The sequence below is a fragment of the Vigna unguiculata genome, chromosome 3 (assembly GCF_004118075.2).
Source record: "Vigna unguiculata cultivar IT97K-499-35 chromosome 3, ASM411807v1, whole genome shotgun sequence".
Taxonomy (NCBI): Eukaryota; Viridiplantae; Streptophyta; class Magnoliopsida; order Fabales; family Fabaceae; genus Vigna; species Vigna unguiculata.
The window spans coordinates 47,330,605-47,347,040 of record NC_040281.1 but is presented as its reverse complement, the minus strand read 5'-3'; the positions used below and the strand labels follow the sequence as shown (position 1 = coordinate 47,347,040).

At 31.8% G+C, this 16,436-nt stretch overlaps 1 protein-coding gene across 1 annotated transcript; it reads right to left on the bottom strand.

The window, feature by feature from the left end:
- Window positions 1-5,678: 5,678 nt before the first annotated feature.
- Window positions 5,679-7,199, bottom strand: LOC114179636 (homeobox-leucine zipper protein HAT22). Its single transcript, XM_028066049.1, has 3 exons — window positions 6,505-7,199; window positions 6,322-6,401; window positions 5,679-6,199 (listed from the first exon to the last, which is right to left on the bottom strand). Exons 1-3 carry the CDS (start codon window positions 7,015-7,017, stop codon window positions 5,914-5,916), a joined length of 879 nt encoding a protein of 292 aa, XP_027921850.1. The 5' UTR covers window positions 7,018-7,199; the 3' UTR covers window positions 5,679-5,913.
- Between the last annotated feature and the right edge of the window lie 9,237 nt (window positions 7,200-16,436).

Genomic DNA, 16,436 nt, shown 5'->3' with positions numbered 1-16,436 from the left:
AAATTAAAATTGAAGTGATATTTTAATCGTATAAATATATATGGTTAATGTTGAAAATGTATTTATATATATATATATATATATATATATAATATTAAAACGGACATACATATATAATTTTTATGTTATTATTTTTCACAAAATACATACAGAGGAATCAAAAGTAATTTAAGAGTGAACTGTTTACACTTTCAATTATGCATACTTGTAACATTTGTTTATCTATGAAGTATTAACATAATTTCAGAACACATAACACATAAAATAAGTATGAGTTATCCTTTAAACGAATATCTATCAAAAAAAAAAAAAAAACAAGTATTGAAGGAAAAGTTTTTCACAATGGTAGTTAGTGCTTTTGTCGGCCGATGCTATCTGTTATCCAAATTATGTATACGAATTTGGGCCAATCACGTGCAATCATTTGGGCTATAATTGGGCAGTGTCGTGAGTTAGGTTAGAATATAAATAAATGAAGAATAGTGACCGGTCCTCATCACGGTAACACAGCATCGCATATGTGATCTGTCCTCTGAGTTCCGTAAAAAATGGTGATTAATCCAACGTTGTAGGACCCATCATTTATGGCCCAATTCCACCTTTTCTTACAACAATAGGTTCCGCTGTTGAACATGGTCAGGGTAAAAACACCATGGTATTTTTATTATATCACCAGAGTCTTTATAACATTATCTTTATCACTGTCTTAATTAAAGAAGAAAAAAAATATGATACATGAAAAGTATTCATTTTAATGCAATAGAACTAGTTTTTTGTGATGATAATGGTGACAAGGACCAAGGTTTTGGGCCACAGAAGATGCGAGAAAGAATAGTGACAGTTACTTGAAAAATGATTGATATCATACCATGAAGACATAAGATTAAAAACGATACCGATACGCTAAACATTTGTACTGTTATTTGGGGCATGACACGTGACAAGTGAATGGTGGTGAGTGCTACATTTCCTCAGATCTGTGCGAAATTAGAAATGGGAAAGTTGTATGCATGCGTGTTTGTTTATCTACCTAAATTGGTGTCTAGTTGTGGGAAGAGGTTGAATGCAAGACAGCGATTTTTTATTGTTGGGCAATCTGTTTGTGTTGTGCAATTAGAGCGTACATACATGTGTATACGAAAATATGGCACGCAACGATGCTATAGTTGCCACCTGGAGATGCTGAATTTGATGACGACCCAAACCCAAACCCCATTCACTTTCTTCAACACACTTGCTATTAGCCCAACAACACTCCCTTTGGATCACTCTTGAATGGACAAATGAAAACGAAACTACCACACTATCATCACCATTAACTTCTTTAATTCCTTTCATCAATTCACTCTATCTCCTCCTTTACTCATTTTTTATTAGGTGCTGGGAAATTCTACAAACAACACTGCCAAACTTACAACTCATTACTGCATATACATTTTTTTTTAAATTATAATAAATAAATAAATAAATAAAATAAAAAAGAGCTGATGAATTAAATAACACGGACTAGACAAGATTAAAAATGTGAACCTAATAAACCAAATTGATAATAGACTAATTGATTAGTTCCTAAAATAAAACAGGTTTTGCCATTCCTAAAAATAATTCATAATCTCTAAACATGCGAATATGATCATTTCATATTATTTAAATGTTTTAGCGAAAGACTAAATGAGAATTATAAAAATTGAAGTGATCAAAAGCATGGACTAAAGTAATCCTAATTTCAGGAGCTGAGTACATGCTTTTAATGTGTTCGGTGCGTATGAGGGGCGCAAAATAAACGCGGGATAATTATAATAGATTTGAATAAATACGAAATAAATTTAGTTATTAGATACGTTTTCATCGTTCTTCACCTTTTCCATTGACTTCTTTTTCCAAACTAAATAAAACCGTGAAATAGAGTTGCAACTCCTTTTTCTATTTTTTTAATGTTTTCTCTGAAGTGGAGCTTCCTCGTGTGGCATACAAATGCCTGCTGCTCAATTATTCTATTTTATCTGTGTGTTAAGTGTTAATACGGATAAACTTTTTTATGTGAACCCACAAGAGAAAGATAAACAACGCAAGAGAAGAGACGAATTTGGGTGTCTTATTTGGTTATGTTTAACATGATTAACTACAGATTTATTTTCTTTATAACCTGTCATCATCATATTAATCAGTAATATGCCAAAATGAGAACATTTTTCTACGCTATACGAATTGTAGCAAAGTAGATTTATGTTGTGTTTTGGATGCGTAGAACAGAAGAGAAAGTGATGCATGTATGTATGTATTTCATGTAATTGAGTTTGTTACATCACGGATTTAGCATAATTAAAGTAATAGGTATGGTGGTTGGGTTGAGGAAAACATTGATGATATAATTAATGGATGATGTTTGTAAGTTAGGTAATGTGACAATTACTCCACGTTGGAGATAGGTATTTAATTTGTATTTAAGAATTGGATGAAGTTGCGATTGCAAAGCATAAAGTATAGGTCGTAATTAATCCGATGATTGAGTTGAGTGTTTAGAAAGGAAATTTATTATATTGGGAAGTGAGTTAAGATGATTAGAGCAGAGAGGCATAGTGCTTTCCACCAATGATGACAAAATAATAAAAACAAGGATTATGGTTGAAATGAATACCATTTAAAGGCCGACAAAGAAGCCACCATAAGACATTTGTCTTTGGCTTATCTAGGAGTATTACGTGTGTGCACACGTATTATACAAAACACTAAATCATAACATCACACTACCTCAACTAAACTTCCCTAAGACTTTTTCACACACCTCTTGTGATTCTCAATCCACAAATCCCTCTTTGTTACTCTTTTTCACTTTTCAAATATGAATCCACTTCCTATCATACATGCATCTTTCCCTCTCACTTCCCTTTTTCTTTTTTTATATTTCTTACAAATTTTCAGTTTGCTTTCCATCGATAAATGTTTATCGAAACACTTGTTACTTTTCTTTTTTTTTAATTTCATTCCTTGTTAAGTTAGTATATTACAAATACATTCGTAATCTGTACTCTTAGGTTTGTCTCCAACCAATCTTATTTTGACCAAATAGTTTCCATTCCCAAATAACAAAGTCAACTTGAGTTCTCCTTTTTTTCTAATATGCTTGTGAGAGTCTCGTGTGAGGATCACGAAACATGATTCAAGCCATTAAGATTGAATAAATTACTTGATGGAAAAGACTGTGACCAGAAGGTTAACCTGATTGATCACGATGTATAAATATATGTATAAGACCTAAAGCGTAAGAAGGACAATAATGAGAAGAATTAAATGTGTAAAAATATAATGACGAAGAAAATGAGAATGCTTAAACTGATTTTTTGGGTCGCGGCTTTATCACGCTAGTTTTTGGCAAGGGTACGTAGCAGGGTCCATGGAGCGGGTGGTTCAGCAAATTTTGGGTGATGGAACATGCTTAATTATTTTTCGTCAAACTTAGTTATGAATGCATGAGAAAGTGAACCACATAAATTATTATTAATTATAAAAAAATTGTTTGTCGGATTGATGATAAAAGGAAGAAATTGACCTGTGACCGGTTCAATTGTGAATTTTGGTTTTAGAAGCTACATTTACGAGTAGAAATACTCAACTGGAAATATCTGAATTTTGGTATAGCTTTCACACTATTTGGGTCCTCGCGTAATCAGCGTAACTTGTAAAATTGTTGGTCGTGGAATTGGATGGAGTGTAGAAGGAGAGAGTTTGTGGGATGTGATGATGACGAATTCAATGGTTAAAAATGGCGTATGAAAGTGATGAGGACGACGACTCTCATTAGTAGTTTCCAGGAACTTGTCTCCTTTTCCGGGAAACTCTCTCACCATATTTATTGGCCCACCCCAATTCTCAATCATGCGTCCAATTTTAATTCAATATAATTTCTATACGTTTTTAACTCTTGCTTTTCTTTTTCTTTTTTTTTTTTTTCACCGTGTGATTCGTATCATACTCCCACTTGATATTTTATCTTTTAAAGGAATTGTGAAAGGGGAAAAAAAAAAAACTGTGCAAGCTAATTTTTTTACACAATCACTGCAATATATGCAGAATAGTTAAATATATAAATAATAAATATTTGGGATAGTCTTATCCCGTCTCTGTTTTTCAATGTTGAAGCGTCCAATTCCAATCATGATAGCGTGGCTAGAACGTATATAGCAGTGGACACGTGATCGTTACCTTTCATTTTGAGCAGTTGGGAACACGATATAAAATGACAAATGAGAACTAAAAAAAGGTTTGCACGAATTAGAAAATAATATATAGTAAAAGCTACGCTTTATTGTTTATTTTTAAATATTTAATTCATTAGAATAAATTATTAAATTAAATAAAATGATAATAACAAGTACTACTTTGATGGAAAATATTTTGACAGGGGTTTGAGGCAATTTAATAAAAAAGATGTGAGAAAAGGGAGATGGAAGGACTGAGCTTGAAGGAAAATCTCATGTTGAGATTTTGAGAGAGACCGGCCCATTGGGTTATCACGTGGAGGTGTGACCCACCAGTCCCCTTAAAGGTAAAGCATCTCACTACACCACATCATCTACATAATAGATTCTATCTCTATCATCACCACAAATTACTACTAAATCTATTTCTCAAAATTCAATGTTATTCCAATATTTATTTTCAAAATCATAAAATATTTTTTAACCTCTAAAATGTATTATAATTATCTTCACTAAAATTCTCAACCATAGGCCAAGAATAAAAACAGAACAATTGCACACACTGTAATTTTAGAAAAAAAAATTCTAGTAATACAATAACAAAAATAAGATTTAGAGACTAAATTAATGTTCCACTATCTGATAGTAATTTTTCTTAGCTGTAGTATGATATTTAATTAAATTGGTACGGTAATTCTTTTTTAGAAAAAGAATGTACTTAAAAATGTGTAAAGTACCTTTTTCAAATTTTGTGATTTGGTGGTTCTTGATGGTCAGTGAGAGAGAGAGAGAGAGAGTCCTTTGTTTCCACACATGCTTAATCACAGCGCTTGGTCATTCTCTCTCTCATTCGGTTTCTCCTTAAGCAACTGATTTTCAGACAAAAACACGTGAGCTAACTTCCCCCTCCGGACCTTCAACCTTCGCTAACTTAATAATCATAGCCTCCAACCCAAACTCATATAGCTATCTAGCTTTTGAATATACCTTCCCTCCTCCCCCACATGCATTAAAAATATTAGGTAGCATAGGAGCTATTACATGATTGCAATGACTTCTTTTTCCCTTTAGGGTACTACATTAATGTTCAACTTCATCTTTCATTATAAGAGTCAACATACATGCACTATATTTCAAAAATAATCATCAATCTTTTTATTAAATCCAGCTAAAATAACGTTTAGTGATATCATTTTCCGTAGACGTGACTAGATCAATTAACCGCGTCCGAGTTACTCATTTTTACTAATTCACAAACATTGCATGATATGACTCATTTCTTTTTCTTCGGGGCATTATATTTTAGTAGCGTTTTAGTCAAAGACATATAATTCGGATTTGGACTTACAATAAAAAATGTTTTCATAGGTACACACACGCGCACCAACATCACACATGTAATGAACAATAAAATAATAGTGATTCATTCCTTCATACATATGGATGTCTTCTTCTATAACCATTTATAAACATACAACAAAGGATCAAAAGTAAAAAGTAATTTTGATCAGCAGTTACAAATTTCTACAGTATTAGTTAATTACACCCTTAACCTTTTCACTACCTGATGCAGTAACCCATCATACGTATTCTATCCCCCAACCAAAAAAATACAAAGGTTGCCGGGAAACTCTTCTTTCGTTGTTCTTTTTTTTTTTTGTTCTTTTTTAACGACAAAAATAAAACTAAAAACCTAATTCATAATAAGAATCAATCAACATGCTGCAGAAGGATTGGCGAAGGGGTTGAAGAAGTGAGGTTTAGGAGCCATGGAGAAGGGTGACTTAGTGGAAGCGCCGCCGCCGACGCCGCCACCTAGCCTCTCACATGAGGGACACATGGTGAGGGTTGCCGCAGACATAGGCATGTAAAGGGGCTGAGCCAGTTTCAGTGCCTTCAGCTCCTGCAGCTCCTTCTGCAACCTTCTGTTCTCGTCTGTTAATGTTTCACAACACTTTTTTAGGAACTCGCAGTCCACCTCTGTCTGCTTCAGCTTTGTTCTGGAACACAAAAGCAAAAGATATTAATTAACAAGTTCAAACATTGATATAACATATGACCCGTTTCAATAATACGAAGATGCATAACATATATAAGGTTTTAATGAATCAAAGATATTTACCTGGCTCTCCGGTTCTGGAACCACACTTCGACTTGTCGAGGCCGAAGACCTAACTGCTTGGCCAAAGCTTGTTTCTGTTTCTGTAACCCCAATTGAAGACGACAATATGAGTGATGATATTGAAAGTCATGATATGTATTGATGCATGGAGGAAAATAATATTAAGAGGGAGATTATGATTACAGGATTGAGGGTGCTGTGTTGTTTGAAGCTTTCTTCAAGCAAAGCGGACTGTTCTTTGGTAAGCCTGAGTTTCTTCCTGGCGGTGGTGCCGTCTTCTTCTTCGTCGCTGGCTCTTGAAGAAACCCTCTCTGTCTCTGTTGCATCGGCCTCTTCACAGCTGAGATCCCTCTCCCTCTTGACCCTTCCACTTCCACCGGAGAAGGAGGAGATAGCACTGTGAGGTGAAGTCTGTTCAAGAGGGTCCTCAGAGGAGAGTTTGAGCAGCTGGTCCGGGTAAGTGTGGCGGGAGAGAGCCAACGTGAGTGAAGGCTCAGCCTGGGAGTTAGTTGTGGAGATGAAAGTGGATTTAGAGGAATAGGGGTTTGGCCTGTGAGTGGTGGTGAGATGATGAAGGGTGTTGGAAATGGATGGTGGTGACGGAGTGACGGTGTTGTCTGGGGTGGATGTGGTCAAAGCTAATCCGAGAATAAGCTGAAGGCCTTGATCGGTGGGATCCTGATGAAGACCCATCATAATAAGGTGATGGAAGGAGGAAGGAGGAAGAGAGGAAGGGAATAGAGAGTGGTTTAGTTTAGATGATGATTAGATGATGGTGTGGTTTATAAAGTGTGATGGGAGGTAGGAGAAGGGTGAGAAGAGAGAAGAGAGAAGAGAGAAGAGAGGGAGGGGAAAGAGAATGAATGTGACTTTTTGTGGGGGCAAAGGGTGGGTGGGTGGGTGGCTATGATTATTATTAATCAAAGGGCGGAATGAGTAGGGAAAGGAATATGGGTGTTGGAAATTATGAGCTCTATATCTGTTGCATAGGTTGACCATTATGTGCCCCACTACTGTTACCTCCATTATGATAACAGACAAAGTTGGATAATCTTTCTCTCTGGGATCCTATATTGCTATACAACCCTAACATCTTCACATGCCAATGCCAATGCAAACACACATCAAGAGGGTGGGTGATTCGCTTCCCTTCGCCACCCACACACGTACCTATATTACAATACATAATTATTGCCACACTTTAATTCCCTTCCCACACCGTAGTATGTAGCAGCTTCACTTTACATTGTCCCAATTATTGGCCCCCTTTACTCCCACTTTACTCCTGTCCCACCACTCCCTTCATATGTTTTATTATTATTCGTTACATTACATGTATGTAATTTGGAAAAAGATGGAGATGGATTTGTGTTTTCCATAATTGTAACAGACCGGCATGAAGTGTCTCCCACTCCATGCCGGGGTTAAGCAGCATGTCATACATGCATGCACCTTGCTTATTACCAATCTAGCATAGTAGTAGTAGTAGTTGTTAATGAAGGAGGAATGTGAGGGATGATGGTTATTATGAATGTGGAGAGTAGAAAGGGATGTGGGGGATTTGTTAATTTCGAAAACAAAAGAAAAGTAGGTAGAAGACAGAAATGGAGTTTCAAAGAGTTATAATGGCGCCAGAATATGATTCATCAACAAGAATCCGGATCTTTGCTTAACTAGAAAGTTGATGTGGAGTGTTCCGGACCTACTTCTCTCTATTAGTACTACAAGCACTTCCAATAATGCATTGTCGGCGATGCGTTGCACCAATTGCCTCACTCATAATTCATGATCAACCTATAATATATTCACAGCCCTAGCTACCAAATATGTAACGCCGTTAACCCCACATCCCATTTAATGCTTACTAATTATCTAATTAATTTATTTATTCATCTAATCTTAAATTTCTCATCGCTATGCATTCATGCACGCCCCCTCAGCCACCGCATTTCTTCAAATCAATGTCTTACCACCCTACGTGCTAATTAATTCACCACCCTAGTTGCAACTTCTACTCACTACATGACCTTATTATAGTTACAAGGAAAAATATCTCTGAGTCGTTCAAGTTGAATTAGAACTGAGAGGAATTTGGTTGGAATTTTTCTTTTGCCACATTAAAGGTGTATCTGGGTAATGATCACAGCTCACTCAAATATGGTGATGAAGTAAATGAAAAATTCAAATGCATTTCAATTTGGTTGGATCGCGTTGATAAAGTAAATGGAGAATTTGCAAGTGGGTAGTCTTATTATGAAGAACGGCTTATTAATTATTTTACTTATCATCATAATGCTTTCGGTTGAGCAATTAAATTGAATATATTTAAACCTAAATTAAAACCTATTAAGTGATTAGCTTATAAACCTAAATATAAACCTATTAAGCAGAATTATAAATTGATTTAGTGATTAGTTTATAAAAGTATCCAATACTTTGTATTAGTTGTTGTATTACTATTTCATTGTATAAAATTTAGACCGGACCAACTGTTATATATTTTCAGTAATTGAGTTAATGACAAGCTATTAAATTATATATGACAATAGAACATAATTATAGATAGAATGATCGATTTCTAAAATAGTTTTTATTCTAAACTATATAAGGATGGAATAACTATCTCTAAATAAGTTTTATACTTACAAATTTCACAATTCGAATAAAAAATAAAATCTGCCTTATACAATTAGGGAAAAAAAATAAAGACCTTAATTCGTTGTCTTAAAGATTTAGAAACATTGATTGGACTTCTTGATGTCTATAAATAGATACAAATAAAAAATTTAATATTTGTTATACTTATTTAGCCCATAATTTAATTTTTTATTTCACACTGTAGTAGACTAAAATGATAAGTAAACATGATCCAATTTGCTGTTGCGTATTGATTGTACTAGATATCATTTAAAATAGATCTAATGCATATTTTTTAAGATTATGTTTTGAATCCTTCTGACTCAGTTTAGTTGTGAGATTTAAAAGAAATACAAATTATTTTGCAATGATTATATATTAGTAAAGAAACTTATTTATTAAATAAAAAGCATTTTTATGACATTATAATATATATAACTTAACTTAAGTTTATACCTGATTCATTTTATTATTTAACTATGCATAAGGTTAAAGTGTATATATTATCTTACAGAGTCGGATTTACTATTTGGATTAGGTCGAGTTCGCATTTAAATTAAATTATTATACCGAATCTTTGGGTTGGAATGATAGTAAATAGGGCCAACTCAAATGTAATCTGACATTAATGTTGGTATAACTATTAAAAATATTTTGCCGTGGAAACGGAATGAATATTTTAGGTAAGAGGAACAACCATAAACTAATGAAATTTTGTTTTTTTGTTTTATAGAATTTGTAGATAATCCAGACTATGAATGAAATGGAAGTACGAAAAGAGAAAAGATTCTGATTGAAATGAATTTAAACATTATTATTATATCGAACCATGCCGACAAATAACCCGAGTCAGCTTACATAAAAAAGAATAAGAATGTATTAACTAAGCAGTGTGTAGACGAAGGGACACCAAGCACGCTTCTTTTGTCTAACTTTATATGGATGCATCGTTCATTATTTATACCTCAAAATTATTTCAATCTCATCATGGATCATAAGGTCAAAAAGAAAACAGAAATACTACCTTTATATCATATTAATAATAATTATCGTTTCCCTTTTTGTTGCCTGCAACAAATTTCTATCATCCGCATGCCTACTTAATTCATTTTTTTTAGGTGAACTTCTTTATTACGACGTGGCTACCTATATATGACGCAAGGATTACCAACTCTTTAATATTTGTTTCCCAAAAATTTAACAATGCATATTTTTTTTCTTGCTACATAAAAAAAATTAAGAAAAAAAATTATATCCCGGTCTTGAGTAAGTATTTTTCACAGTAGGAGAATGAAAAAAATCCCCAAACAAAAATCTCTAAGGTGTAGAGATAATCATAAAAGATTATAGTTGTTATCCCCTTTACGAATGTTTAATTTAGTGGATAATAAATAAATAAATAAATAAAGTCGATTTATTAGAAGGGCATTATGTAGGTGTTTTGTCAGGGAGTGGGTGAATACGAAAAAGAAAAGCAGACAATCAACCGTTGTTTTGTTTTGTTTTGTGAGTCCAATCAAGGCACCCAAAGTGAATGGAATTTGACGTTGACACAGTGAATGAATTTAAATTTTAAGGCCGAAAGCCTGGAATTGAACATGATTTGATGAGGATTAGGAATGGTATTATTGGGGTATTTGTTCTCCTAAATTTCACTTTATGGGGTGATTGGCTATAATCATAATAATATTCATTAATGTGAAATATAGTGATGATCAAAGTCTTGGATTTAATCAAATCAGCCAACAATCTGATTCCACGTCACATCCCCACAACAGAGTGACATGAAACCCAACAAATCAATGGCGGTGGTTCTCATGTCATCTTCACTAAATAATTTTGTTTTGCTTACATACCAAATTTTACACATACCGTAGATTTTGTTTTTTTTTTTTCTTTCAATTATTAAAATCATTATTTTTTTTAAATGATATGAATTGGTCATTTTCTCTTAGATATATGATTTCAAGAAAATATATTGTAAAACGTTATTTCATATAGCTATAATTTGCTTTTGTTGGATTTATGTTCTAATGTATAATTTTAAATATGTATATAAATTATTTTAAATATTTGAAGTTTTTTTATAATAAAAAAATGTTTAAAAAAAGTCATGTTAAAATACAATTTTTATTTAACATAACTGAAAGAAATCACATAGAGGACCAGTTATTCACAGAATTAAAAAAAAAACTAAATTAATCTTTTGTTATAATTTCTCAACTTTCTTTTTATAAACAATTTTTCCAGTTTTTTTATATATATAATATTTATGTATGTATGTGTTTGTGAGAGTGAAATCTAAGATTGTGTTTATGTGTAAAAGAAATAGCGAAAGTATAAAAGAAAACAATATTAAATGTGTGTATTTTAAAGTGAGAAAAGAATGGGATAGGTGGGAAGCGTAGACACGTGGGGAGATGAGAAGATGTATGTGCGGAACAGACATATGGGTCCCACCAATGATTTGGTGTTGATGGCATTTGATTCCGTGAGAAAAAAATAAAGTAAGATTATTATGGGGCTTACATTACAACTTATGATTTGAGTTTGAGATAAGATTTTTCTCATATTTGTCTCTTCCTATTCTCTTTCTCCATTTATAACCTTTTTATTTTAATTTTCAGTGTTAACAACGTTTGAGTTGATATTAAAAAAATACATATCTTCCGTTGTTTTTAAATTATAAATTATAGTGATAGGTTTCATTTTGATTTACTTTTTCTTTTTTTACTTATTTAAATTAATAATTGATTATGTATATTATGATTTAAATATGAATAAATAAATTATAATATATATATATATATATATATATATATTCATAAATATGAAAATATTTTATTACAAATAAATTAAAATAAATACGTAATTTAAAATATATTTATTAAATAATATAACAAATTCTAATACCAATATATATGATTAAATAATCATAAAATAGAATTTAAATAATAATATAAAATAAAAAATTAGGACTATGAAACTTAACTTTAATATAATAGTTATAAATCCAGTTGCTAACGTGACTATAAATAAAATTAATGACTACGAAGAATAAAACAAAAAAAAAAAATCATCATTTCTCTTGACCATAATTTAACACTACAAGTTTTAAGTTAATCGTATTTAATATTTATTAATAGTTTTACGTCATTCTCTAATAGAAATATATAGTCCATACATATTAAAAAAATGGTTAAATATATTTATTATTATTATTATTATTTTCTTTTTATTCTTTCTAAAATGTTTTTTTTCTGTAAAATAAAAAATCATTATAACGATGTAATAAAAGAAATCAAACATAATTATAATTGAATATTTATGAAATATTATTAAATAAAGTAAAGATGATTTTTTTTTTATATTTAAGAATATTGAAGGTATGTTTTTCTTAGTGGGGAGGGTGATCGTTTGTGTTTTTATTTTTAGTGAAATTTTAAAATCTTTATCTCAAAAGGTTAGGTTTTTGTTTCTTCATCTTTTTGGGATTACTGCTCCTGTTTTCGTATTTATTAGTTATTATTAGTTTCGATTATTTTAAGTTTTTCTCTGTGATTAGTAAGGGTGGTTTGTGTCGACCTTGTTATTTTGTACTTATTATTTCCACGTCAAATAATTTTCTAGATTAGGTTTTGTGGTTTTTATTCTCTCATCGAGGAGAGTTTATGTTAAAATCTGTGTTCTGTTTTAACTTCTTATGCATTAATTCTTTTGATTCATTTAGATATTTTGTGAGATTACTTATTATTCTTCTCACGATTTTTCTTGGGAAAAATATGAACTCATCCGTTTCCATATTTTTTGGTTGCGGTTTCTAGTGTGTTACTTGAACAAATCTTTTTACCATTCAATCAATATCATTTTATGATCATGCAATTCAATTTAAATTAAAAATATGTTGTTGTTAAAATATTTTTTTAAGATTTCTTAGTTTTTGGATATAGAGTAAAATTGTAATTCCTTTGACTATATCCACTTACGAGAAAATAGAATAAAAATTTCTTTTCATTCTCATCATAAAATATCTAAAGAATATTTCTCTCGCCCTCTATTATTTCATTATATTCCTTGTGTCATTATATATCTATTTAGATACCTCAAACAATGCTTCATTTCATGTTATGTTGAACTTTTTTAATAAAATTTCAAAGTCAGAAGTCAAAACAAATAGTTGTTTTAATTAAAAAAAATGGTACCTAGCTTTGCCTTAATAGTATTGCATCGATTTTTTTCTTCTTGATTACTTGTAGGAGCATTGTAGTAAAAATTAGTTTTGAAAAAAAAAAACATTCTGATAAAAAAAATATTAGTTTAGAATATAGAGTGAGTGAAAAAAAAAAAAGAATATGTGGTAGTAATTAATTTAAAACATTAACACATTGCAATCCCAAAATTTAATAATTTCCACCCAACACTTGTGTAACAATCATGTTGAATGAGGGAGGTTTTTGTGAGTATGGTGTAATTAACTTTTTTTACATACAAAAATAGATTTGATGTTCAAAAAGCTATGAGAAGGGATGTAAAAAGAAAGTACTTACAAACAAATATTTGCAGGTAAAACTTATAATAAATAGAAAATAGATAGTATAAATAGATATTAACAAAAAATAATTATGGATAATTTTTTTACTCACTTATTAACCGGACGGGTACCGGTATCCATACCCCATAGTTTAAACATAATACAACATATAGTAGTGTATTTCTATCATAAATACAACATTAAGCTAAAGTCGTCAATATAAATACAACATTTACGTAAATTAAATTTCAATCATAATCGTATGCAGGACATCCATAAAGTATTTAAACTAAAGTACTTTTCAAAAATATAGAAATAAGAAATTGAAAGAGAATATTTTTATAAATTAATACGGTTTATGTATTATAAATGGAATTACAGAAAAAGCGTGAAATTATAAATGGTTGTTTCTAAAATTACTATAATCATGGGAGACATTATGATGCCCAAGATATAGTGTAATAGTTATTATTAGTAATCAGTTTTAAAGACATTATTATGGTCAGTGTTTGCATCAGATGTCGTATTCAACGAAACCGTGGCTTACTCACCGTCTATACTACTTCCGGGTCCACTCCACTCAGCTGTCACACAACATTACTCTTCTTGCCACGCTCAATCATATCCCTCAAGAAAACACAAAAAAAGTACCATTAATTGCGACTCTGCGCCAAGACAAAATCAATTTCGAAAAACTTTTTTCATTAAACTAATTAATCAAATTTTATATTAATTATACCTAATTGTTATCCTTTCCAAATAATAAATATTTAAAAAATGCAATTCGACCACTTCTAAAAATAAAAAACTAATCACATAAAAAATCTATGAATGCAAAAGTAAAGCAATAAAATTATGGTTAAGAGTAAAAGTTTAAAGCACCGAACCGGATGATGAAAACTAGAAGTAGTATATAAGATTAACACAGTGAAATGATTGAAATGGTGGTGGATGTTTTGTCATCTCTTGTTTCTTAATCGTACACTTAAAATATCAAGTTGATTCATAAGTGGGATCAAACATCATACATTTAACAGGATAAAGTTGAAGAACAAGAAAGAGACGAAGAAATGAAGCAAAACAAATAGGCATATAAAACTATAAGGAGCTTGAGGTGAATCAGTTTTCATTTCCAGGTGCCACAAAACTTATCTTTACATCCATAAAGCTCCACTCGTAAATTGTATTACTTACCATTCCAAACTAATTAAAAAGAGGAGGGAAAATATTTTATCTATTTGATCGAAAAGATCAATTAATCTGAGTGAATATAAGATTTCACACCAGCTAGAAAATGAATGAAAACAACTTTAATTCATGTTTATTCTATTTGAATTTAATAAAAAAGTAAAAAATGTAAATATTTTATGATGGTTAGCTAGGGAAGCGGATGAAAGTGTGGATGGGATTTGTATAGTTGCAGAGAGAGGGGAAGATAGTAAGAAGATAATTATAAGGGCGAGTAAGATGTTGAAAGTGGAAATAGAATATTAGGTTTGGGGAAAAAGGTGGAAAGAAAAAAATGAGTGTTATGCAGATGATGGGGTGATGAAGCAGAAACGTTGAAGGTGAGAGAAGAGAATGATTGGTGGGGAAAGGACAGGCAAAGCCTAGTCAGAATATTAGACATAAGTAGAATTTAGTGTGTTTGATATCTGAAGGCGTGAAGGAATGAGGGAGCATCCATCCAACACTTGCACCGACTATGAACCAAAAAAGCAAAAGCTTTTAGCTTGTCCCACTTGAACTCTCTTTTCTAACACTTCCTCTCTCAACATGCTTGCGTTTAAAAGTGGTAGTAGCAGTGAAAGCACACACAGCCATGTCACCCCCACTAACGTGACTGTCAAAACCCTATCAGGTCCCACGCATACGTAATTACAAAATAAACCAAATGTGTTAATATGAAGGTAAAGAGGGTGGTAAGTAAGCAATAGCCGAAAAAGAGATTGAGTGGTTAATGATGGAAGGGTTTGGCTGTTATGTTGTGGCAGAAAGTTAAGGCAAGAGGGTCCCAGGGGAAGGGGAAGGAAGGTTATAATAGGAGACAGATCCTCTTGGGGCACAAATGGATTGTTGTCAGTGGAGGAGATAGCATGGTTCGTGGATGAGTGTGAATATCATATCATAGGACCTAGTCACATGCCTACCCTCCCTATGCTACCCCATTTTTTAAAAATAATTAATAATAAATACAATGCATTAACTCTATTGATCAATGGGAAGGGGTTTGCTAGCTCCATGTGTACGTTGGTCCAACACGAGTGGATCACCATGGCCGAATGGTGGATATATTTGGAACAAGATAAATCTTTCATCATTCAGGAGCAGACCTTCGCAACCCCATACCCAACCCATCACATTATTGCCACCTAATTCTACAATTACCGAACATGTATCATTTTTTACTTCAAAAAACACCTTTTACACTTACTAGGTTAGTGTTGAGAGCATCGGAAAAATAAATTATTCCAAACATGGGATACACGGTTAAAATGAGTTATTTGGTCGGACTAATTAGTTATTTAATAAGTCAATTCAATTAGCTTATTTATTAAAAAGTCTAAAAAAATTGAAACTTTATTTCACCAATTACAAGTTAGTAGTTTAAATAGATTATTTTATTTAATTAAAATATATAAATCCATTAGTACTTAATTTTTACCGGCCAACATTGCTAACGGTAAAGTTTTTAGGACACTTACACAAAGATTTGGTACGTAACTTATTTATATTTAAAATTCAAAATTTTGTAACTATTCGAACAAAATAAAAAATATAACACTAGTGTAGAATAAACTTTTTATAGCGTCCAATATGCACGATTCATGCGTAAATGAGGTATATGAAGAGGCGGTAGCATTTTTGTAATTTTTTCGAACTTTTATGTCTCGGTTGTACATAGAACCGAGGCATGACCCACCCCCCCCCCCTCCCCCAAATTTTA

Bases quoted from the DNA above. Each gene is read 5' to 3' on its own strand.
- LOC114179636 (XM_028066049.1), bottom strand. From the start codon at position 7,017: ATGATGGGTCTTCATCAGGATCCCACCGATCAAGGCCTTCAGCTTATT. The intron at 6,402-6,504 runs GTAATCATAATC...TTGGGGTTACAG, and splicing joins AACACAGCACCCTCAATCCT to AAACAGAAACAAGCTTTGGC. The intron at 6,200-6,321 runs GTAAATATCTTT...TTTGTGTTCCAG, and splicing joins TTCCAGAACCGGAGAGCCAG to AACAAAGCTGAAGCAGACAG.